The 26875-nt window shown below is 34.0% G+C and overlaps 1 protein-coding gene across 5 annotated transcripts in view; it reads right to left on the bottom strand.

Annotated features, from left to right (window-relative positions):
- Positions 1-26875, bottom strand: part of PTPRK (protein tyrosine phosphatase receptor type K) — a 556126-nt gene that overhangs the window by 13997 nt on the left and 515254 nt on the right. For 2 of the 5 annotated variants that reach the window (XM_053590941.1, XM_053590942.1), the window contains exons 15-24: positions 20155-20315; positions 18206-18241; positions 13796-13980; positions 12018-12105; positions 10877-10953; positions 7922-7958; positions 6385-6482; positions 5853-5969; positions 2409-2563; positions 184-319 (exon numbers count right to left, since the gene is read on the bottom strand). In XM_053590941.1, the coding sequence (XP_053446916.1) occupies positions 184-319; positions 2409-2563; positions 5853-5969; positions 6385-6482; positions 7922-7958; positions 10877-10953; positions 12018-12105; positions 13796-13980; positions 18206-18241; positions 20155-20315 (1090 nt within the window). The other 3 variants (XM_053590944.1, XM_053590943.1, XM_053590945.1) reach the window with 2 other exon arrangements.

Raw genomic sequence — 26875 nt, forward strand, 5'->3', positions numbered from 1 at the left:
TTTTATTGTCAAAGGTAAAGAACACAAAGAATTTTCTCTATATGGAAATATTAATTGAAATACCAGTATTTTTGTATATGACTTAATGATCTAACAATTGATTATACAAACATATATGAGGAGCAACTCTTTTTCTGTTTGTGGAAAAAAATAAAAGAATGCACTAGAAGTGAATCAACATACTTCTGTCTGGACCATATTGATACGGCGTGATCTTAGGGCTTTGACGCAGTTATAGATATCTACAACGCCTTCCCTTTCAGCCATGTCCAGCATGATATCAATCACAATGTAACAGCCAGTTCTTCCAGCACCAGCACTGAAAAAAATTGAATTTGAAGAACTATAGGAAACACATTTATCTTTATAACATTTAATAAAGATCCTTCCCACTGTCAGGTGAAATCAAATTGATTTAACAAAGTACAAGACACACAGAATTTATACCTGCTGAGTAAAAAACTTATTAATGTACAAATAACTTCATGTAGAGTATCTGCTTTGGTATAAACTAAAGATCGGGACAAGAGTTCCAAATTATTTCCAAATTGAAAATAATGTATATAGGTCATTCAGATTTCTTAGCTTTCTCAGTCTTCATTTGATATAAATCTAACACCCACGATTTCAAGTTCATAGAATATATCAGGTGGTGGAGTCACGCTTTGAAATTTAAATCCCAATTGAAATATTTTTGTATTCATCGAGTAGTGGGCCCTTTGGCAACAAATGCAAGAATCCCGGCTCACTGTCTTACAGAGACTCTTGCAAATGCCAAAGCAAAAGAAAATTAATGTCAAAACGTTTAGATAAGAAATCTGAGGGGTCATATTCACAGCAAATACTAACGATTAAGGTTGGGAAGACAATAATGGTTATCAGAGGGACGGGGACCAATAGTATAAAAGGCTATTTGAACCATGACGTGAGGGGAAAATGAAAAGGGATTGTTGTGTGTAGAATATCATTCTCAGCAAGACACAAAGCCAGCCATTATCTTACTGTATCAAATTCAAAAGTTGAATCATCATATACTGTGTTTATTTCACCAAGGACAATGTTTCTTCAATTTTAAATATAAACATCAATGGAGCAAATAAGATAAAGTTTTTCTTTTTTAAAAAAAATTCACTTTGTAGTCTGATGCTTCTTTTCCATAAATTCAGAGATAGCTGAGTGTAATTGGAAAATGACACTTTTGTTTCAAGAGAGTGTCTAAGAATCTTGGAGCACTTCTGCAGCAAGCGATTCACAAGGACGTAAACCTCTATGATAAATCAACAAACCCTTAAATTGAAAACCTGTTTATCTCGTTTTTTAAGCACTTAGATGGGCTAGTCACATTATTTCTTTGTTACCCAGGTTTGGTCAATTAAACTTGGGGTTCTTTAAGAAATTTAAGCAAAAGATATTTTGGCTATCTCTATTTCTTTTTATCCATTACCATCTTCTCAATCACCCTTGCAAGGGTTTGAGACAGAAAAGTAATTGAAGAGCAGCACCTCAGATTTCTTGAGGAGGACTGAAAGAAGACTTTTTTTATTTCAGGGTACATAGTATCTAATCTTATGGGATGTCTTACGTTTATTTCATTCTCTGTCCCTCCCTCCATTTATACATGGTTATTTAAATCCTGAATAGGTTGGATTTTCAGAAAGAACAAACATGCTTAAGTAAAAGCTATTGCATAGGGTGGAGGGGATAGTATTTGAAAATGGTATGTAACATCATTTAGAAAGCTTTTCAGATTCAGCACTTATTTTTCTGGTCACACCTCAAAATGAGGCCTAATTTGCTTTTAGTGTCTCTGAATGCTTATTTTAAAAGAACTTTCTAATCAGAAGAAAGTCTGGATATAATGTTCATTTTTTTGTCATATATTTGCTGAATCTCATGGATGTGGTTTTCAAGGTCCTCTAATGGGATGGGTTTTTTCTTTTTTAATTTAAATAGCTGCTTTGCAACACAAATTCTTGCAATTTAGGCCATTTAGTAATTCTGTATGTCTCGAATTTAGTTTTAAAAACTGGGATTCCATTGGGCATTTTCTAGAGTGGCAAGAAATCTCTATTTCAACTTACCATTCCATACAATATGGGATTTGCAAAAGTGATAAGAAAAAACCCCAAACTCACAGCTGTTGCCACTAAAAGGCAGAGTTTTTACACTTATAATTGTGGATGATGCCGCACACATTAGGATGAATGTATGTATTTCTCAAGTCCCTAGTTTACAGCCTACTTAACAGCTAACTTTTATTTCATTGCTCTTTTACTTTATCTGAAATACATGCAGGCTGGAACTCTGTAAACGCACATTAGTTTTTGTGCTTAAAATGGTCAGTTGTCTTGGTAACTCCACATAGAGCTGCCTGCAACAAAGTCAAGGCCGTTTGGACTACCACTCACCTGCAATGTACAACAATGGGGCCAGCACTGGGAGGATTGGATAGCTTGACCCGCCGGATGAAGGAAAGAAGGCCGGTGGCATGATATGGGACTCCATGGTCAGGCCAGCCCGTGAAATGGAACTGTTTCACTTCACGAATTTCATTGTATCCCCTCTGTGCAGAAAAGGAAAGAAATGTTTTTGAAAGGACCCAAAATAAAGCCATTAAACACAATTATGAGTACAGATGTGATCGACAATATGAAAAAATTTACCAAAGATCACACTTCTTTTAAAAAGGGGTGCTGGCCTAACCTGGCCTAGCTTACCTTTATTGTCAGATAACTGCCCAAGAAAGGAAATTAGAAGTCTTGCTGAGTTCTATAAGTGTGGGTCAATTTTATTTACCCTGACAGCTTGTTTCACACTGGGAATGACAACACATAAAATTATCAGGGGAAAGAAGGAAATGGGAAAGCTAAAGTGCTGCCCTCCTGACCCACGGCACTGAGTTCTCAAGTGGTATATAAAAGCGACTTTCCAGCTTCTCACCTCACAAAAAGATTTTAATGCCTTGCTTATCCATGTTGAAAATGGTTTTGAAGCAGAGCATGTAGGGATTTTCCAGGACAGTGCTACTCTAGATTGGTTTGTGGAAATAAACAGGCAGCTAAACTGTTCTTTGGGCAAACAATTTTTCTAAGCTCTGTGAAATAATCTGGCACGCAGATTATTATTTATAGTAACAAAAATACAAACTGAAAGAGGTGAAGCATTCACTGTCCAGCTCTTCTCCTATTGGCTTAATTTAAGAGAATCCTGTAAATGTACATTTCAAAGTTCTTTCCTTCCTTTTTTTTTTTTTTTTTTTAAAGAAGCCTATAGATTGGGGTAACCCTGCTGGGAGGCTCTACATGAAATAACGCAGAATATATTTTTAAGAATTCACAGTTGTAGCAAAAAGAGAAGAAAAAAAAAACCTACCATAATCTACATAATTCTAACTCTACTGTGAGCCATCTGGGAAAACTCAACCTCACTTATTTAATCAATGAAGGTAGAATGAAATAAATAAATAAAATGGAGGAAGTTTATCTTTAAAATCTATCGTATGTGGATGAATATTACCAAAACCTTCAAAGCCAGTGATCATGTCTAAAATTCCTTTTAGTTCCAGTCCTTAGCACAATACAACACACAAAGCAGAGTTCAACAAATAATTACCATAGTTCCAATGAAATCACTCAAATAGAAAAAAATCACTTTTTACTACTTTTTAAATTTAATTCTTAGGAATGTCATTAATTGATAGGTGATCTGATTTTAGTCAGGAACTTCATCTCTATATTAACCCTTTCACTAGCGTTGCTATATCAGACTCCCTCTATCCTTCTATTATGTGTATAGGACTTGCTCCTTTGAGTGGATTTCATATTTGGGAATACATGTTTATGAGCCTTATTCTTTTTATATACATTTTTTGGAGCAGTTTTCATATATGTGGTTAAAAAAAAAAAACACTTATACCCCAACTGCTAGTGAAAACTATTATCTACATCACATTCCTGTTTCTAAAAGCAGCAACGGTCTTTTTATTAGTTTATTCTAATAAACTAACAGTCTTTAGTTTTTATTCCTTAACACGCAGGCTACTAGTTATTATTAAATTACCTTTACTGCATTTAGGAAATCTTCAAATTTTTCTAATTGGAGTATTACTATGAAGATCTTTCAAATAAAATTAAATGCATTACTCTATTAATAAAACCATAGGGTTCTGCTCCTTTAATGTACTGGCGTCACATCAGTTGTAGCAAATGAGATTTCCTACTAGATTTCCTACTGCAGTTGAAATAGTTTTACATTAGGAAATATATCATGATAGATCATGTGATAGTTTCTTAATTCCCTGTTAGATTCAAATTTTCAATATTTTACTTTGAAGTTTTACATTTTCTTAGGTCAGACATGTACCACATGCACTCAATCTAAGTTTGTTATGTTGACCACCTCCATGTGTTAACTAGTTTGTTACTGTCTCTTGGGTGGTCAAGTTACAGAGGTTCTCCTGTAGTTTGATTAACACAGACATTCGCTATTCTTTAAAGCCGTGATCCTTTAATAGAGATGATGTCATCACGCCGGGTACAAGCGTTTATAGCCATTAACTGTGATAGGCGCTGTATGAAAATATCTGTCACAACATACCCTGACGATTGGTAAGGATTATTATTTTTTAAAGTTATTGTTGATTTGAAAGCACAAATTGGTGTATCAGTACATGAGGTCAAACATTTAAATAGACATATTAGTAGTAGTATTTCTTCGGAGACTCTAGCGTTTTCCTTCTTATGGGTATTAACACTATGAATTAAGGCTATTAAGTAATCACAGGTTTCTCTTGAGTGTTGGGGCCTTAATTTTTTTTTGCCCACAGATAATTTTACACTTTCATGTGGTCAAATCCATCAACGCTTTTCCACAACAAGGTATTCCACTGCTGCCACGTCCCAAGTCAGTCTCCACACCACCAACCCGCTATAGTCTTTCTGCAACACAAGGATTGGAGGGATCCCCTTAAAAATCAAAGTCAGATCACTTTACTGCAGGCTCCAAACTCTCCAGTGGCTGCTAACTCACTTTTAATACCAACTAAGATCCCTGAAATGGTCTATAAGGCTCCACTTAATCTGGCTTTGAGATTTCTCTTACTTCACTTCATGTCTTTCCCCCTTATTTACCTATCCCCCAACACTCTGGCCTCCGGGCTTGTTGTCTTTCTGACAGGAATATACATAGGTCTCTGGGCCTATGATGTGATTCTACCCTCTGTCAGAAACATTCTTCCCCTGGAAATGACCTACTACACCTCCACCTACTTTACTAATATTACCTTTTCAAGAACAAGTCCTTCCCTGATAATTCTTTTAAACCATTATTCCCCATCACTAGTAATTTTCCCTATTTCCAGAGCCAACACTGTTCTTCTCTACAGCACTTTTCATGATACAGGATATTTAAACTTATACATTTGTATTGCTGTCTCTCCTCCATAGATTATATGATGCACGCAAGTAGAGATTTTAACGTGCACCCCAAGGTTTAGAAACATGCCTAGCACAGGTGAACTCTCAAATAAATATTTTTGGGATGAATAAATGTATGAACAGATTTTATAGCATTATAGAAACAAAATTTAACAATGATTTTAAAAGAAAAAGCATTTTTGATATAATTTTTTTTCATATAGAGTCTCAAGCTGTAGTAGCCCAGGCAGAGTGTCGTAGAGTCACAGCTCACAACATCTCCAACACAGGCTCAAGTGATCCTCCTGCCTCAGTTTTTCTATTTTTAGTAGAGACAGGATTTTGCTTTTACTCAGGCTGGTCTTGAACTCAAGCAATCTACCCATCTCAGCTTGCCAGAGAACACTTTTTTTTTGGTAGTAACTTTAGGATACTTACCCGTTCTAGGGTAAATGTCCGAACGACATATTCAGCAAGTGGTTCCATTTCTACACAAGTTACTTTGAAGTCACCATAAACTTCAGTATCATCAGGCCAATATTTATAGCATTTCACCTAAATGACAAAAAGAGAAAAGTAGACTTAAATATATAATACATATTAGCAGAGATGATTTAATTCTTGTGATAACTCTTTAGGTCCTAATTAAACCAGAGTTTAAAAATATATAAATGTGAAAAAAATCTGTTACACAAGAAATAGACTTTGCATGGTCTCATAAAAAATACATAAGCCTGATCATGTGATTAGATTCTAGTATGAACATCAAAGCTTATTTTATTACTTAAGGAGAAATCAAATGATTTTCTAGCCATTGGAGGCCTGTGTAGTAGCATTCCCTTGAAATATTATAGCAATACGTTTTTTTAAACAATAGGATGATATACTATTTTAAGTTTGTTATATGTTGTTTCTCAACTATACTCATTTTTATGACAAAAACAAGAAAATCTTTTTTTTTTTCTCTTACCCGGCCGACCTCAACTAAATTTGTAACCATCACAATGCAGGCGGACTGTTCTTGCCAGATCATTCTCCAGAAATCATATACTGTTTCATGAACTGGGCCTATGAAGAAATTAATTTCAATATTACATTATCAAAGGAATAGAATAGTTAGTATAGAGTTTAATTACGATAAGAAACAGAGTAAACTAAATAAAAGAAAAATATAATTAAAAGTCTAACACAAAATGTTATTGAAAGTACTTAAATTCAATTCCTATCTAAATTCATGGTATAGGCAAAAACATAGGCATTTACAAGCTGCTTTTTTCTTCCAATTCACCTCCTATACTTTCCAATTTAGAAGATAATAGCCCTAGGGGGTATTCCTGTCTGTTACTAAGTCACTTTAATGCATCTTCAGTATATGTGAAAAATAGGAACTCTTATGCCACTAGCAACCAAACAGCATATATTACCAATGACATAAATGCCCATCATTTATAAATAGCAAGTTTATGGGTTAATGAAGACGTGTTCTTTCACGTAGGGACACATCCTAATTTTCTCCGATAGGATGAACCTCTGTAAGCTGACCATCCAAACTGGTCAACATAAAGAGGTGTTCAACATAAGGAACTAGGCTTACCGTACGGATATGTACTGGAGATGCATGTCTGGTCTATGAACTAAGGGCAATTTAAGGAGGTAGGCAATGTAGGAAAGTGATCTACTATGGAGGTTCTACTATATTATGACCCCCAAACTGCCAAAGCATGTTCTGGGCTATACTCCACTCAATACCATAAAACCAGATTACTGTTCACCACCAGGGCTGATCTTTTAAATTGTAAAGAGTCTATGATTAAACTTTATTTCTCCACAGATATGTGAAAACACTTACAAAATGACCTCAGTCAAAAGAGCAAACACGGCTTTTGTTTTACTCTCTTCTTACATAAAATAGACGTGCAAGTTTTTCTTCTGAAGGCCAGTAGTAAATTTGGAGAAATCACTAATGATGTTATTCTGTTTAGATACCTTATTCCTCAGTGTACTACTATGACAAAATTTTCCTACTTTCTTTTCATATTCTACGGAGAATAAACCTGACTAAATTCCCTCTAGTTTTTTGTTTTGTCTCAGTCTTTACTTGTCAAAAAAGTATTGGAAGACAGTATAACACCTCATTATAACAATACTGGTCTTAGATACTATTAAACTATGTAGCAAGAAGACAGTCACCTTATACGAGATGAAACCTCTATTTTCTTTTGTCAAAAAATAAGTAATTCTTCTCCCCAGAAGTGCTCTGTGATATCTGGATAACAAGGACCAAACCACAGAAACTCCCAGAAGCTTCTTTTTCATTATTAATTAAAACAGATCAAGCTTAAATTTATGTAAGTTTTAGATAGATTTTTAAAAAATTGTACTATAAGAGCAAGTGTTAGAAGAATTATTTTTTTTTCCAGTTAATTAAGATAAAATTGCAAAAAACACCATATGGATGAATAAGTAGCTTTGTTTATTCTATAACATTTAACAGGGAAAAGTTTTACCTTGGGTTGCAATGTAATGGCTAGGTCTCTGGTAGCCCTAAAATAAGAGAACAAATTAGTTATCATTTTACTTCAGTATCAGAAATAAATGAATGAAGGCATAAAAAGAGGAAGACAACCACCTGTTAAGATTAAGTTACAGTAAAAAGTCCATAAATGAGTAGTGAACACACAGCTCACTTCTCAAACCTATGCTATCTGTCAAGTAAGCATACAACAAAAATTAAATAGGAAAAGGCTCTGATAGAAATAGATATTGTGTAACTGACTTTGGATTGCTATGGCATAACCTCACAGAATTTGTTTGATTTCACTAAAATGTTTATGCCTTCATGGTCATCTTTAGTCATTCATTCCTGGTAAAAACTGTGTTTAAAACTACTGATTCTCATTCTATCATCCAAAAATACAACACACTGCATTACGAATGGACGAGGACATATTAGAACCATAAAAAAAAAAAATAACAGAACATTCCAATGTTAGAGCTGGACAACGCATGTGTGCATCAAATCAAAATCCTGCTGAGAGTTTCAGATCATATTTCTGTTCTATCAAATGCTCAGAAATTATGTGTAGTATTAATTTACACACTCATAATTATAGGTACACACATATATAGGGAAAGAAGATTTTTTTTTTTTAAATGCATCTTATCCTGAACAAAAGTTTAGTACTTTTTATCCCTGTGTGCCAAAAGGCTTGTGCTGTTAAACATTTAATATTATTTCTATAAGGAAATGGTTGTTGATGAGGATAATTTATTAATTGCTGTCAATTGGTTTGAACTTCAAGAGATCATGGAGTTGCAAAATGTAAATGATACAATAGGTTTAAGTTCTGGATTTGTTGAGCATTTACCGAAGGGCTTTAGGTCTGCAGCATAATTTCTGCACATTTTGGTATAGGCAATTCATATACATATAAGTGCATGCGAACTGAGATCTCCCATCTAAAATTTCATAGAGTAAACATTATGCTACTGTAATTTTGGAAATTTCTATTTCTTTTTATTTTTAATTTTTTAATTTATAATTATTATTATTATTATTTTTGCAGTTTTTGGCCGGGCATGGGTTTGATCCTGCCACCTCCGGCATATGGGGCAGGAGCCCTACTCCTTTGAGCCACAGGTGCCGCCTGGAAGATTTCTACTTCTTAACATATCAACATAGTATAATGTTTTACAGAAAAACTTTTTTTCAAGCTTTATGAGCATTTCATCTGTTCTTAGTGAAAAATATACCAATTACAGAAGCATATACCTATATCTTTTAAGAATAATAAAATAATGGGAGGGGGGAAATTACCATATTGTATAGTAATCTGCCAAAGCACACTGGCGTCCTAACAAAAATATTGGAAAATAATCTTCTTTAGAATCTAGTCCTACTGTGTAAATCATAAAACACTGCAACAGAGGTCCAGTGCTTGTCTTGGCAGAAAACCAAGGTTGAACTAAAAAAGGCAAGAACAATTATAAATTTGTCAGAGAATTGCTGATTTCTTTTAAAGAATGGACCATTAACTTAATTTTCCATAATGATGAGACTGATAAATTCATATGTTGAATGAAAGATTGTGATCACAAATTTAACCGATACACTCATATACTATACTTAACAAGATATATTAATTCAACTTAATAAATAATTACAATTCACAAAATAACTATAAAGCATGAACCTAATAGATATAATGAAAATTATTTCCTATTTACAGAAATAAGAAAAAGTTGGGTCCTAAGTTTCATTTCTCTTAGGTATAAAAATAGCTACATACGTGCAGAAGTTTGTAATGCTTCTACTTTTTGTCTTATACGTATGCATATTTTGAATAGATTAATTCCAGCACTCCTAGAATTTAATTCTTGAAAAATGAGTGAAGTTGAAGTGTAATGAGTGCTAAATATGTGCTAAGCACTAGGCTAGATGCTCAACCTGCATTACTTCATTTAATTCTCACAACAAAACTATGAAGTTAGTACTGCTAGTATTGGCCCCACTGTAAAGATGCGGAAACAGGCACACAGAGAAAAGTGACATTCCCAAGATCTCCAGTGTGATTTGAACCATGTCGTATGACCCAATAGCCTGTTTTCCTTACATCACTATAATATTTTGCCTCCTTTACAATATTGTACATTTGATAATTATTTTTCCTTAAATAATTTGCATGTAGCTATGTATGTAATCAAAATTTAAGAATGTATGATCAAAACATTCTCATTTTTGTGATTCGATATATATGTGTGAGATGTATATTTTACAATTGCGATTTAGTAATTATTTTGCCTGAGTAATTTTACGACATTACAAGCCAATACCACACACCACAAAATAGTATCCCTACTCATTTTTAACATCCAAAGTCAAATGTAAAAACAAAAATTTCAGCAACACTAATACACATCATACTATCCAGCTTCTCACATGTGTTTGGGGAAGGGTAAGAATAAAAGCCAGAAACAGAAATCATCAACAAATAAAACTCGAGTACATAATAAATCGTCAAAGCTAAAAAGGGTCCTGTTTTTCTCAACAAGAAAAGGGAAGGAGGTAAAATAGATCTTTACACATGTAAAAGCACTACAAGAAAATGAACATAGATATACTGTATGAAGCTAATTAGGTGAAGCATGCAGAGATAACTAGTAGTGAGCATTAGTAATAACTGTAATTAAGAATATTTATATTAAATATTGACAATAGGGTGCTGTTATTTACATATAGTGGTACTTACATCCCTGTACAGCCAAATCTACAGCCCAAACCAAAGTCAGATGTGAAAGAAAGCACAACAACATCAGTGAGTACTAAGATGTAGAACAAGGAAAAGTGTACAGTTCGTTCTTTATTTTAAAAAGCTATCAATCACTTTATAGGTAATAACAAGCAAAAAGTTTATATAAAATAAGCCAATAAAATGCACATCCTGAACTATAAACATACTTACGTCGATATAGTTGGCATTAATGTAATCTGAAGACGGATCATCCTCGACAGGTTGCAAAATAACTCTGGAGTGATCATCTAAAATGTTTCATAGTAAAAAACAAGTTGTTAAATTTCCCCCCCTTTTTTGAGACAATGGCATTGAGCAGAGACCAAGTAATTCAGGGGTTGCTGATAGTCTATCCACAGGATATTAACATCAAATTAGTCATTTGAAGAAATACAAGAACTTTAATGAGTTCATTACTGGTTATAATTATAATATCATGTGAATAAAGTTTTGGTAACGTGGATCCATAGTTAGGCAGTTTTTAGGAGACATGATAATGTCTGATAAATCGTCATTTGAGTCATGGACTCACCTAAAGGACTAAACCTGCCTCTAATTTGGCTTCTTAGTGATGATTTTAAATGAATGGGATCGTTTTCCTCTGCACAGCAAATGAACCACAGAACTAGAAAGTGAATTCTGAATTCCTGCTCTCAACTTATTCCCTGAGAGGCAAGGTTAAATTTTGATGTATTCATAAGATACTTTAAAATAATTTAAATTGCGAACAGAGTGGTCTAAGTAAATTAGCAGCTAGTTATAAGTTAAGCTATCTGCTACTTTCCTTACTGGTCCTGTGGTTCTGTATGATAACGACTTTATTTATCCTGTATACATATAGTATAATGAAGACTTAATCAGGAGGGAGCCCCCAACGATAAATAACATGGAGCAAATGCAGTTCAGACACTGGCTCCATTAAGAGTTAAATGCATGTGAAAAGAATAACATTCTAACCTTGAACATGTTTGGTGGGAGTGATACAGCCATTTACAACAAAAAAGCTCTTCCTTTTTCATTATCCTGATATTCTCAGCTGTTTAATAACACCCATGTATTTATGTACAAACATGAAATCAAGCAGTAAGTTATCTCCACAGGGGGAAGAGTCTGAGTCAGTTTAATTAATGAGGATGATGGTAATTTCAGAATCACTATTAATAGCCAATGCTGTTTTAATATTAAATAGATCACTTCATAAACAGATGTGCCACTGTGTTGGAGTCTCTTAAAGTTTAAAACCATATAGGGAACTTGCTATTTATCTGTACATATAATATATACATTTACCAAGAATTGTATAAGAACTTACATGCAATAATGTTTCCATATCTGTTTTTTGATCTATTTTGGTCTTTTTTAGCTACATCCCAAGATGCTGACTGCCCTTCAAAGAAGCTCTAGGGAAATAAATAAATAAATAAATAAATAAACAAACAAGCAAGCAAGCAAGGAGACTGAATTTAATTCCTTTTTCAAAAATCACTTTATCTGTTTTGAAGATCTAAATAGCAAAAACCATTTTTTCAGAGAGGGAGTCCTAGAGTAGTAAACAAGTTTCATTCTCAGACCTCAAAGCTGGTTTGTTGGGTTCATACTTGTTCATCTTGGACTGGATTGAGTTCAAAATAAAGACAAGAAATAACTTTAGAGCAAAAAGACCTTGAAAGTATTTCAAATTTAAGATTGCTATATCTTTGTGAGATAGAGGTGGAAAAAGGATATTTCTTTTTAAAACACTGAATAACAGTACATCAAAAACTAAAAAATTACTTTTAATGAATAGCATTTAAATGCGCATCCTTTAGCATTTATAACAGTAAAAAGAAAACTTGTTTCCCTCCATAATTATTCATTTAATCGTACAGAGTACATCACATTTCAGTTTCTTTGAAGATCATGGCTGAGTCTTTCCAACAAGGAATGGTATGAAAATTAAAAAGAGTTCTCCCAGAATTTGGGAGCAGATGAATTTTTTGATGGATTTAATTACTATATGCAGCAATTTAAAATATGAGTATAGGCTTCTTTTTGCAGAAAAACTTAAACTTTGCTCAACACAGGAAATGGGGTCTTCAAAGAGCCATCAGTCTTTGAAGTGAGGTACATAGGAATACACATGAAATGAACAAAAAGAACCAGTCTGGTAGAATATTCTAATTCCCTGCACTTATTCTGTTACCACAGTATCATGTTTCCGGGATATACCTAAAACCAATTTTCAAAACTCAAAGAAAATTTTATTCACTCCCAAATAAAGATATACAAGTAATCTGTAGATAAAATGTAGGGTTTAAAAGATTTTTCATGGAGTTGGATGCATTTTGGACTGTGTTAAAAACAAACTATTGCTAGAATTTTTTCACTTCAAATGTGTACTGTGGTGTGTGTGTGGGGAGTGGACGGGCCTCCTTCCATGCCCCAACCTAGCAGTTCTCAGTAAGTGAAGGGTGGCAAAGCAGTTTTTCCCTTTTGCTGTATTACGTTTATTTGAATTTTCAGTTTTAAATTACTTCCTTTGTAAGATCAGTCCTGGTATTTTGGTTTGAGTAGGAAGGGAAAACAAAATTGAAAAAAGAATTTCCCATGGCCTTCTTTTGGTTTCTTAATGCTGTTTACCAGATTTGCGGTGTTCTATTTTTTCATCCCAGCCACAGGCAACCACCAACCAATAATCCACAGGATTAAACTGCGAGTGGCAAGTGATACATTCAGAGCACAAAGCTTCGTCTGATTTCTCAATCAGAAGGTCAACAAGCAAAGAGAGAAGTAACCTGCTACTTACGTCATTCAAATGACAGACGCTTTAATGCTACAATGGGAATTGAGGTATTTTGCCACTTGATTTTTGACTGGGGGGGAAAAAGGCTTACATAGCATAGTTAAATTACACATAAAATTCTTATACCGAATTTGCATTCAGATATAAGCCAGGGACATGCTCGCTTCCTTCTTTTTGTCCTGTAGATACATTGTATGCTCATAAACACTGGATTGGAGAGACTACAGAACAGTTTACTCCTTTCTAAAAGGAGGAAAAATGTTAATCATAGTTAAAAATCAAATTCAATATAGTATTGAAGTTTTCACCTCATATTCCTCTTTGAACCCATAGCTGTCTGATGTCTTCATCAGATTAATGTGTTGCAGCAAGTCAGCCACCCTGATGGCTGGGTGCAGCTGCCCCGTCTGGTAAGGGGATTCTGTCCCCTCGCAGAGGTAGCGAGGTACGTCTAGAAGGCGACTGGACTCTGCTGGAGCGCTGTGGTTCTCGTCTGGTATTTTTCAGATTCCAGAAATTAAAAAAGAGACAAAGTTATCTTGTTTAATATATATTCATGCAAAAACGATTTTAAGAACTTAAGATCTTTCTGATAAGAGGAGGAAGGGAAAGATATGTCAGACAGTCTAGGCCTAGGTTAGCACCACCATGAAGACAAAGCTCCAGGTCTGAGGTCAGAGGAAGCCATGTGTCAGCAAGACATCAGGTGCTGTGAGACGCAGGGAGACGTCGATCCACTTTTAAAAAGCATTAAGTGGGAGATTTTACTGAATTCTTATTTTTTCTTGCTTTTGCAATCAAAGCAGTACTAAGCTGTCCATCAGTGAGGTGTTTTCACTGCCCATTAAGTTGAACAAACTCCTTCCCACCCACATCCCAACCTCCCTCAGAAAGATACCCGACCTAGGCAACCATCCCCACAAACCTGCTCTTGCCCTGGTGGCCCTATGGTGCTCTGCCACCTGGGGCTTCTTACCACAACACGCTCTGGACTGGGAAACGCGAGCATTCTACAAGATCACCCCAACTCCACTCTGTCTGGCAGCCAGGCTGCTCAGGCATTTATGTTCAATCACTGCCCCCTTGATTTATTATTATTGTTTTTATTGCAAATAGATTTTGACTCTCCTGGCCACTGTGTAAGAGAAATCAAGGTATGTCTGTAGCAAAATGTAGATATGTCCCCTGGAATTTTTCCATGGCCCACCCGGACTGAGTTATAAACCTCCTTTTTACGTTCCCATGACTTCCTATTCTGCTGATTGTCGTTTTACTTGCCCCATTATTTAATCATTTATTTACTTGTCTGTTTTCTTCTCTTAGTTCTGAACACTGAGACTGTGGAGACAGAATCAGATTTTTCTGTATTCCTAGCAGTCACTCAATAAATATTTCAATGAATGAATTACTTGAAATCAATCGAAGCCCTGACCACCCACATTTAAGTGTAGGTCCCATCCCAATTGTGTTATTAGCTTAAAATGAAAAGAAACATTTAATTCTCTTTCTGTCATAAGATGAAAGAAAAGAACAAGAACATTTTGCCTATGAAGAATAAACAGTATTTTAATGACCAAAGTACTAATCATTACAATTAGAAGCATGCTCATATTTATCACATTTAAACTTACCACTTCAAAAAAAAAAAAAAAAAACATGTTTTAAGGGGTGTTATTTTGAAAAGCATTATAACTGCCATACTCATTAACAGAAGAGAAAGTACACTTTTAGGGGAACTTTTGTTTTTAATGATAATGCATACTGTAGAAAATGATATTTAATTAACAGTTAAACATATTGCAAGTGCTGGTACATTTGCCTGTTCTATCACCAACTCTACAAATAGGATATGGCAAAAAATGAATTGTTGTCCCCATGATAAACATTTTTTCTTCCTGGAGAAGGAAAAAAAAAAAAAAGAACCCTACAATCAGATTTGCATGCCTCTATAATTTCAGCTTGATTGCATTTATCTTTACTTGCTCTTATTAAGCTGAATGGATTTTTTAAATTTTTGCATTCACTCCTAAAAATGCCATATTTAATCCAAAAATCCCTGGTGGATTCTGCTGTGACCTAACCATCCAAGTGAATTCATGCCTTTTACTCAGGTTTTGCCCACCCCTCTACACGCAAACATTTGCCAGCAAACATGATTCCTGAGAGTTTTCGCTTCTTAGTATACAGAGAGAGAGAACTTACTATGAGATCACAGTCAATTGATCTATCTTTGTCAAAATATTACAATCAGTAGACTAACATAAAGAACGTATACATCTCCCCAGTAAGATTAAATTCAGAAGCAATTGATCTGGGCACTGTTACAGAATATACAGTTTAGGATGAAGAGTAAAGAGAACAGATAACATCAGAGAGGCAGAATGCAATCAGCGAAGCTGGAAGAAGGCGGCCGGGGCTCAGAAGAGCAGCCCCAGAGCTCACCCTGTGCCTGCTGGAGCAGCACAATATTTACAATTGTAAAAGGCTCAGTGAGATGCACAGAATTCACCCAGATTCCAAATCGTACAGATGATTGTGGTCCCAATATGAAAGTAGACAGTGCCTTTTGTTTTTCTTTAAGCTTTAATACAGAAGTACAATGAGCAGTAATGTCTTTAAAATCATCACATATGAATTATTAATCTCAAAACATTTCCACCTCATTAAGCCACCTACTAAGGTGGCTAGTAGTGAGGGTACATGTACTAATAATTATCCTTATTATACATTTTAAGAATAATAACTTCAAATACATCCTTGATTGAAAGGCTTTATATAGTTCTTTAAAACACACTTACCTGTGATAGGGACTTAAACCCAATGAAGCAGTAAAACACAAAAGAAAAATATGAATCAATATGAAAGGTTTCTAAACCTTTTTAAATTGGTACGTAAATATTAATATCAAGCAATATTTGAGATGATTTCAGAAATTGTATTATAAATACAGAATCAATTGGATGCAAAACTATAAACACAATACTCTCAAGAATGATAAAAAATGCAACAAATCATTTCTACATCTAATGTGATTAATGAGAGATTTAGCTTTTAAAGAATGCCAATTTTCTTAAAAAAAAAAAAAAAAACCCAGCTGGACTATCAAAATGAAATAAAACGCACGATGAACATTTATATAACTAGATTTTATGTGTTAAATCTAGCCTTCCTTAAACACGAAATCTCTTTTCACAGGGAAAATTATTAAATTAATTATTCAAAATTCATTGTGTGTAAAACCCACACATTATCTCATTTTCTCTTTATAAAACTCTGTGAAAAAAGGCATGGTAGAAATTATTATATTGATTTAAAGATGAGGAACCAAAGAAGGAAAGCATTTTTTTGAGTTCATATTGTAAATCCACAGGGGAACTGAGACTTAGGCCTAACTCTATATACATTCAGAAAATCACGAGGACAAGTCTTAACATTTAGGCAACTTTTTCTTTTCCCCAATGATTTTCACAATATTGTAATTGAAATTTACTTAGCAATTCGATACTTAAAGCACTGTACAGTGCTCAACAGAGATGACATTTTCAGAGGCATTTGGTGCCTCCCCACTGATCACTATTTATTTTCCTCCCTATGTGAGCAGGCCCCCTTGTGGGACAAATCCCCCTGTTCTCTTCCCAGTCATTACTGGTCTAGACATCAAAGAGAGAGAGAGCAGTCACAGATAGCCCTGACCTTCAGAGTCTTTTAGAATAGGTATTTTTGTATCAATTATAAAATCATACTTTTAATTATTAATTTTAGTGAATAAGACATGTACTTTACTTAACCAATTTACTTGTATTGTTTCATAGTATTTAAAAAATGTAACTGATTATTGAATACATGGATAACAAAAATAATACATAAAATAGAAGTTTTATGTTCATAAGAAATCCATAACATAAACAACAAACATGACACTTGGGAATTTTAAAGATATATTTATCTGACAATTTCCTTATTTCTTTGCTTAAATCTTAATTAGAAATAGGTAAAATTGGTAAGAAACGTGTGAACCTATAGGTAAGATGGTCATCAGTTGTTGTGTAATTAATCGAGGAATAGGTTACACGTTGAAATGAAACCCATTCCACCCTTAAATATATAGCTAGATATGCAATTAATGTAATTTTACATCTGAAAAAGGCTTAATTATTTCTAGCAATAACAGTTGTCTTAGATATTACATAGTGGTAAACCAAGGGGGTTTCTAAGTTTCTTGAGAGACAACACTACTTAATATCTAAGGTTCACGGAATGCTGAACCCCACATCAAGTCTCTAACAACTTTATTCATATTTGTAAATTCCTAACAAAGATGCACACAATCATAGCACTCACTTATAATGTGTTATGTTTTTTACTATGAACTAGGAATTTTTAGAAAATCCCTTTCTATCAGGTAGACTTTTTTTACATGGACAAATTACTCAAGATGCACTGGTCCCTGAGACCTGTGTATGTGGGTTCATTCTAATAACTTGGATATGTTAACATTAGTCAGATATTAAGGGATACTGTACTTCTGTGAAACAGGATACCTCACTACTTTGACATCCACTAGATCTGTCTGGTTTGAACACAGCTCTGTGATAAAATTATGCCTGTATATTTTCAAAATCAAGCTGCTTCCTGCACTATAAGTAAATTCTATCTGGACAAATGCAAGAAAATGTGATCCATGCAAGAAAAAAGATGATAAAGATTTAGAGCCTCACCTAACACAGCAGTCGGCACAAGTGGATCATTGGTCACTGCAGGAAAACAAAGCTCATGAAGGTATATATTGCTCTAAAGTTGTATTTTAATATGGTTTTTCTTTAAAAAAAGATTTACGCTTTCTTAAGTAATAAAATTATTAAATTTTCTCTGATTACTATATCTTACAAAAGTAAAATTATTTCTTCCAGCTTGAGTTATCTCTAAACATCAAGAAAAATGTATCTATAATTATAATTCAGTATTCTGTTCAATTAAAAAAGCTAGAAGATTCAACTTGACATTATACACGTAAAGATTGTAAAATTAGGGGAGAAGAAACCAGGCATTTCAGATCTATCAAACATAAGGTATTTAGAAAAGTAATTATCTCATGTTCATTCCAAATTAATTTTTTTCAGTTAACTATGGGAAATAAGATTTAATCCTTTCTCTGAGTTCGTAAGAGGATATTTATAGTTACACTGCAGAATTCAAACTTCCTAACACAGATAACGGATAGAAAATTGGGGGAACTGAAATGCTTTCAAACCTGTAAATGATTAAATATTAAATCAAGTATTCAGAGAGATGATACATCTATATATTTTAGCAAAACTTACTATATGTCATTCTCTATCATTTATCTTATAGTGAAATAAAAATAAAATAGATCAGAAAGGCCTTATACATTTTGGAATGTAGGACTCATATATAGCATTTTTTTTTTTTTTTTTTGTGTGTGATTTTTTTGGCCGGGCTGGGTTTGAACCTGCCACCTCCGGCATATGGGACTGGCGCCCTACACCTTGAGCCACAGGCGCCGCCCATATATAGCATTTTTTAACTACTACATTGGTGTAGATACATATCATGGAAAATGACAAGCTGCATATAGGGCCAATAATTACTGAAAATTTTTACCAAGCTAAACATTTCAGATAAAATATCACTCTCTGAAAAGACATAAAAACATACAACCTGTAAATACTTTGTTTGCAATCTTGTTATTAAAAATGTTTGTCATTTATATAGGAAACAATACTTCCACAGGTAACTTCTTTCCTTGTTTCCATGTTTTTCATACTGGGATCTATGGCAAATGCTACAAGGCCCATGATGAACCTGATCTGCCTACCTCACACATCAATTTTTCTTAAGGGTTTGAAGAAACTTAGTTAGGTAATTTAGTTTAAATGTAATTAACTTAAAATTAACAGAGGCATTATAGACAAGAATATACAATTCAGAGGAGATGTGAAGATGAACAGTAATATTGATCTCAGATAATTATTCCAATCCTCTGCTGTCACACAGCACATTAGTGGGGACTATTTTAAAAGCCCTGCCTTCATACATCAACATTAGGAACTCTTCTGATGGACAGACAGATGGAAGAATTTCACTATATTTTGCAAAGTTCCTAACTCAAGAATACTTTTGGACTTCACCCTAGATACTCAAGAGCATGTAGACTAATCTGTCCCCTAGTAAACTCTTTAGTGTTGAAATTCTCCGAAAATTCACAGTAGACTATTTTAAGGAATTATTTTAGCCATGCCAATAATTCCCAGAATTACTGTTTTCTCTCGATTGCAAAAGAAACTTTATCTTATACAAAGGGAGCTGCTAATGGAAAAATAATTATACATTCTGAGAGGAACTAATTGTATGTAGGCAATCACGTATTTTTAACTTAAAGTAATGACATAGGATATGGTCTGAGTGGTATATGTTTGAAATATCTTTTATGATACAGTAATCGAATTTACATAGTTTGGAGTTAAACTAAAGCCTGTGTCTACCCTGAAAATAATCCTTGTAAATTCCGTAACATCCTGTCTTCTTTCTCTTTCTATCTGCCTCTCCTTTCTTTCTTATTCTCATTATTCAAAAGGCAATGTGTAGAATTCAAAGTGAACTTAATGAGATTCAAAATCATTTATTAAAATTTTCATGAAAAACTTACATCTTGGACTAAAATTATGTTGGTCCATGAAGGTGATGGAAAGAGGATCCTCTGCATGCAAAGTGCTCTGATCGGCATAACTCCGGTCCATTGCGTTCACCATGTGAGTCATCTCCTGCCGTGTGTTCCCCATGGCATCTTTGCGTTTTTTAGCAAGCTTGCTGCCAAGGCAAATACAAAAGGGAATCCTTAATGTGAGGTTTGACGAGGAGCTGACACCAGCAGTGAGCAGTGCAGGTGAGCCTGAGGATGAAGTTACAGACATGGTTCAGAAACCCTAAAAACTGGTCATAATTTCAGGAATTAAGTTTGACATTCAAACAGTTATATATGTTGGTTGCTATGAAACTATTTTGTCAGATGGACATTTCAGTACTCACACTGTCAACCCAAACGTCTCCTCATTTCCTGTACTTTATTGTTAAAATAAGTATCATTTAATACATAACTATGTATTATTAAAAGCATTAAAAAAACTTCCTTACTAGAGGAGTCCAAGGAAAAAAATTTAAGCTAGGGCTAAGTTTTGCTTTTCTTCTTGGGTGATTATTCTTTTGCTTAACTTTTAGAAATTCTTAGAAATAACATGACCATATTTTCAAGTTTATTGTACTGTAGTCACCTAATTAAAATAGACCAAAAAGTCTCATTATTCCTTCTTTGTACCATTACTATGTAAAAAATGCAACATGTGTAACTTTAACACGTTTCGCAAAATATATGTACCATTAGTTAAAACCTCCTCTGAAGACTTTTAGCTAGAATAATTCAAATGTGTATGAATCCATGGGATGAAATTATAAACTGTGTAAAAAGGCACAGAGAAAAATTTTAAAAGTGATATGTAAAGGTACTATTTAAATTATCATCATCTTGGAGTATAGACATGGTTAAATATTAAAAAAATGCGTGTTAGAACCATATGGCAAAATAACCAGTGTACAGAAATGCTTTATAACTGCTGAGAGCAAATGAATTTAGAGGATTTGGAAATTAGCAACATTAGAATTACGAACGACTCAAATATTAACATTTTTGTTTTATGTATCAAGGATGTAAAAGACATTTGGGCTTCTGTGAATGTTACACATGAAACATACAAGGGAAAAAGCAATTAAAGGTATGTAAAACATTTACATCACACTGACCATGTGATTTATGTATTATAAAAAGGTTCTCCAAAAGCCTGTACTAGGTACATTATGTTACTAGGTTTATGGAAGCGGTTTCTGCTGCCTTGGAAATGTTCTTAAATTGTTTTAAGAATACCATTTCTCAGCTGGAAAATAAGCAGTTTTCTTCTCATCTTCATTAATATCTAAACTAGAGTAGATGGAGTACAAAGGCTCATTTGATAGGTTGAGCTTATGTCCAAAGGCTTCTCCTTTAGAAAATTCATCTAGTGTTGAGGAACCCTCTCGGGTGGGCTACTTGTCTCTAAAAATTATAGTCGTTGGCTTGAGGCTTGACACACACACACAATACACTGACACAGCAGATCTCACACTATCTTAAAATAGTCACAAGCTAAGACTTAGCAATGAAGATAGTTTTATTTTTTTAAAAAATAAGAACAACAATCACAGTATTAGTAATGCGAAAACAATGACAAAACTACAACAAGAACTACCCCACCACCGTTAGCTACCACCACATCATCACTGCCATTAGCATCATTTATTAGCAATATCTGCTTTATACATTGAAAGAATATCTCTCTTCCTTGGCCTGGGGGTAAAAATCCTGTACAGCGTATAAATTTCAGACAGGTAATAAAAACGAGTGCTGCTGCCCGTAGCCAGAAGCCATCAGGAAGAATAATGACTGTGAAGAGCTGGAGAGCAATGTGGGGGCTACTTATTTACGTGACTACTGGCATTTGGTCTCAGTGTTCAATATCTGACTTAAATTTCTTTTTTAAAGATAAGCCATGACTGTTTATATTAGTTTTCTTGATTGTTTCCAAGTGGTTTTGGTTTTTGAAACAGTGCACGAGCCTACTTAAACATTATCAGGTCATAATTAGCTTACGGACGTCTGCTTTCCAAGCATTCATCTAGGGCTCAGGGGTATGTTTCTAACCTGTGGCCTATGTTCTGTATGCGGATTTTGTAACTTGGACCTTTTTTTCCCCACTTATCAGCTTTCCTTAGTGTTTGTGTATTTAATATGTAGCCCAAGACAACTCTTCCAATGTGCACCAGAGAAAGAAAAAGTTTGGACACCCCTGGCTAGGCCATATACAGGATGTTTGTTCTTTAACCTACAATGTTCTTTCGCCTCTAAGATCTGGCTAATTCCCTCAGTTCTGCCTTCATCAGAGAGGCTTTATCTGACTGAGACAACCGGTCTCGGGTTCGGGTTCATGACTAGGTGTTTCCTATAGCACCGTGTTCTCTCCCTGTAATAACATTCATCACACATCATTGCAAGTATCTTTTTGTTTTCTCTACTGTGTGCTCTATGAAGGATCATCTGTATATTTTTGGCACTTGGAGCAATGCCTGGCACACAGCAGGCACTCAATAGATACTTGTTGAATAGATAAATTAGGCCTGTTATAGGCTTGGCACTTTTCATTTGTTAACTCAATTCTCAGATCAATCCACTGAAAAAAGTATAAGAGTTCTAATTGTATAGATAAGTTCTTTGAGACCCAGAGGAGTTAAATAACTTGCCCAAGGTTATTTGTCTAATATGCAACAAAGAATGACCTAGTTCCAAAGCCTAAGCTCTTATACTGTATCTAGCTGCTTACACTTCTTTTTAATTGCCACATTACAAAGTGTGCTATAATATAAAACAGTACTATCTGGCAGTAAAACATGAGTTGTTATACATTGTAAAAGAATATGAATAAAGTACAAATATTTTGCCACTTGTGAATTTTAAAACAGCAAGAAAATGGTTTAAGAAATAATTTCCAATCTTTATTTCTTGGGCATGAAGAAAGAATGAATTCATTTCTCAAAAAACGTAAGAGATTGAATTGGATAAAAATAGCACACCCTGAAATTTAAACTCAAAATAATGCTAACATTGTGAAGATGGGCCATTCGAAGTAAGTAGAAAAAGCAAGTTTAAACCTCGATGCTTCACTTTAAAATGTGTATCATTTGTCTGTATTTCATGACCGGGGAGAAACAAAGAGTAATGAATTTGTCAAGCGCACGACAAGTTGAAGTTTTCAAGTAAGGAAGAACTTTTACTTTTCTGATGTATATACAAAGATTACTTGCAAAATAATGGGGGAATACAGCCTTTATTAAAATCTGCCAGCTGTGATTATCAGCTATGTTCTTATACCTTAATCCTCACAGCAACCCTGTGAGGTAGGCTTTCATTCAGGTTCTTACAAAACAAAGAAAAATTAACATAAGTGTTAAGTGTTTTGATTAAAAACCCGATAGTTACTATGACAATGCCAATGAATGTTATCTCAAGAATTACATCTGGTTTTCTTTTAAGTTCTACTCTAATATATTTCTACTTTTACTTAAAAAAAAAAAATCCTCTAATTCAGATTAGATTTACTAGGTATGTTTCAGTAGCCTTTAAGCATATTTCTGTGACACTCTTTCTAGTTATAATTTAAAATGTTAATAGGCCTGAGTTTTACCAAAACATTGGCATAACCTGTTACATTGTCTGGAACTTGGAAATGTTATCCATCTACCAAAAAGGGAATTCCATTCTGATATTAGAGGTACACTGATGGTTAATGGTAAGCTTACTGACTTTCTCATAATTAAATACTTATTGATTCCAGTTTGTTTGATGCGTTGTCTCCCCCCGAGCAACTGGCATCATAATGTGTACTTCAGGACGGTTAAGCAATTCATTTTGCAACTACTTGAGTTTGACAGATGTGTAAATGATTTTCATTATCAAAGCAGCCAACAGCATAAACTTCTGCAGGTGGATGTATGGGTGGGCCATAAAGGGGGAAAGTGCTCCATCATTGTATGAAATTGTATAGTTAATTACCTCTGGCTTCATCAAACATGATTTAAAAAGGATATTATGATTCACCACAGCAAGCTAGAAGCACTGTTAGTTTACACCTGCTTCTTTTAACAGATTTTAGGAAGCCAAACATTTGCAATACTTAAAATGTTGGGAGAATTGTTATAGTCATGGAGACTCCTAAAGTTCTGTTGTAAAGCTGGCTTAAATTTAACCTAGCAATTTAAATGCTGTGGGATATATGACCCACAAACACAATCAATTTCAATCGTTAAGCATGGAAAGGTGGTGGAGCCAATATTGGTCAAAGAAAGTCCAAGTGTGCTTTGTTGTCTTGTTCCTTTGGTCCTGGTTTACAAGGTGATAAACTGAAAATGACTCAGGAAATAGAATGGACAGTCCTCTCCAAATTGAGTCCTATCCAAATGAGCATCCCATGCCCCAAGACTAAGATGAGTCAGAGACTCTGGAAGAGAAAAAGAGTTATGGGCTACCTACGTTTGTTCCAAAGTAGGTGGACAAAAGGTTTATTTGGCTTTGGTTTTACATAACTGTGTCCTATTTAAGTTATAATAAACTCTTTATTTTCTCTAAAACTGGAAAAAAAAAGTTTTGTTGCTGCAACATTATTTTTTTCACTTATTTAATTTTTTTTCACTTAAAATTTTTCCCCCACAAGCACACTGATTGCCTTAATAGCCAGAAAAAAGGTGTTTTGAAGTTATAACCCATCCTGAATTCCTAGAAAAATGACAGAGACATTATCACATGTAAATTTGACCTGATCTGCTTCCTATGAAGGCATTTTGAGTGTTCTTCTATAAACACATGACAGGGCTCATTCTGTCAAACATCACGGTGCTACGTAAAGACAGAGATTTGTGACTTACACCCATGATCTCTACTTTACCAGATGAGTGAAGTGCGCCAGACTGCTAAGAGAAGGTGCAGGTTTGACTTCAGTAAATAAATGATGATTTTGGCTGTAGACTACAGCAACTTACGGAAAATTGTAAATAAAAATTAAAAGTAGCTGAACATACAGAAATACAATATCCCTTTTAAAAAAGATTAGCAAAATAGGTAATAAAGTTTATAGTTTTAGAGTCCAGAAAAATATTTTTTGCATGAGACCAAAATTGTAAAAGTTCTGTTTCCTTTTTGTTTTTGAAAAGGGATACTGCATCTTTAACACATGTAAAGTTGTACATCACCCATTTTCTACTTACAGGTAGTAGGAGTAAGAATAGTAGCTCCTCCTGGCAAGCAAATCACAGACAGTGGAAAAAGAGAAGCAATGGTGAATGAAAAGCGTGACTCTGTCACATTCAATAAAGCAGAAAATGTGCGTTAAAAAATAAAATGAAATAAAATAAAATTCATGTTTTTTTTTTGCTTTGCATTTCAAATTTGCTCATGCATTGTTAGATTTCTTTTGCCATGCAGTTAAACAGACAGCTATGCAGTAGAAAAATAAAATTTAATATACATAATTTGGAAAAAATAACATGCTGACATTTCTCTTATTGCCAAAAAATTGAAAAATTAAATGGATTGTGTATTTTCAACATGCAGTTAAGCATAATATCATCCATTACCATCTAAATATGTGACAGATGGAACAGCTATGCATAGAACTTGTGTACTATATAGACTATTTTTATTTAGATGCAAACATAAAGATCCATTATGCTAATATATCATATATGCAGAATAATACCCCAATTTTTATAAACAAGTTACTGTATTTTAATGGTACACAGATATATAGATTTTTGAATATACATGTGCACCAAGCACTATATATACACAAAGATATTTCTACAGTAGATGTATGTGAACATGATATCATACACAGACATTTACTGTAACAAAACATAATTTCAAATTTATGTTTGGAATTATTGATGTGTTCTCACTGTGCATGTGAAATATAATACATAACCAATGGAAAAAATGGCATACATTTGGAAATAATTCAACAGCGATTAAATTAAAAAAAATGACATTGCGTTTTGAAAGATGCAATATCCCTTTTCTTAGCCTAAAAACTTACTTTATATGTACCCTTAGCTGTAAAACTTTACTCAGTTGAATTCCAAACCATTCTTTTACAACACAACCAAAAATACATGGAACTATTTTTCACATAAGAAATATACGTGTACCTATGTATATTAATCTCAGTGAGGGATTAAGTTTTGAGAAGTTTAATAATTTATCACCAAAATGCAGACAATAAATAAGATGCTGAAGTAACCCAGTTTTCTAGTATTTAATATAAATTTACATATGAACTGTATCATATACTAAAGGTTTTTAACTAAACTTGATAACACCCAATGCAACACTGTTACAATTTGTATCTATGCCTTTTGTAGGTATAATAAATATATTGTGCTTAAAGCATACATGATATGTGTGTGACACACACTACATGGAAGCCGAAGTCATTACCAACTTGCTTAGGTCAGCAGGGGTTCAAGTAACAAATTTTTATATCACATTTCAGAAGGTAACACACCTAACTACGGAACTTCACCTAGCTATAAAATCGCAACTTTCCCAAGTCATAGAGGTGATGGTGAGGAAGAGAAGCAAAAGCCCTGGTATACTTTCCATCAAAAGACAATCAATTAAAGCATAATTATGATAATTCAAATAAATGTTAAATATTTTAATAGAGAGGCTCATCCATCTAGTCCTTTAAAATATGAACCAGAAAAAGAATTTGTTACATAATGTGATTTCAGAG

The sequence above is a fragment of the Nycticebus coucang genome, chromosome 5 (genome assembly GCF_027406575.1).
Source record: "Nycticebus coucang isolate mNycCou1 chromosome 5, mNycCou1.pri, whole genome shotgun sequence".
Lineage (NCBI taxonomy): Eukaryota > Metazoa > Chordata > Mammalia > Primates > Lorisidae > Nycticebus > Nycticebus coucang.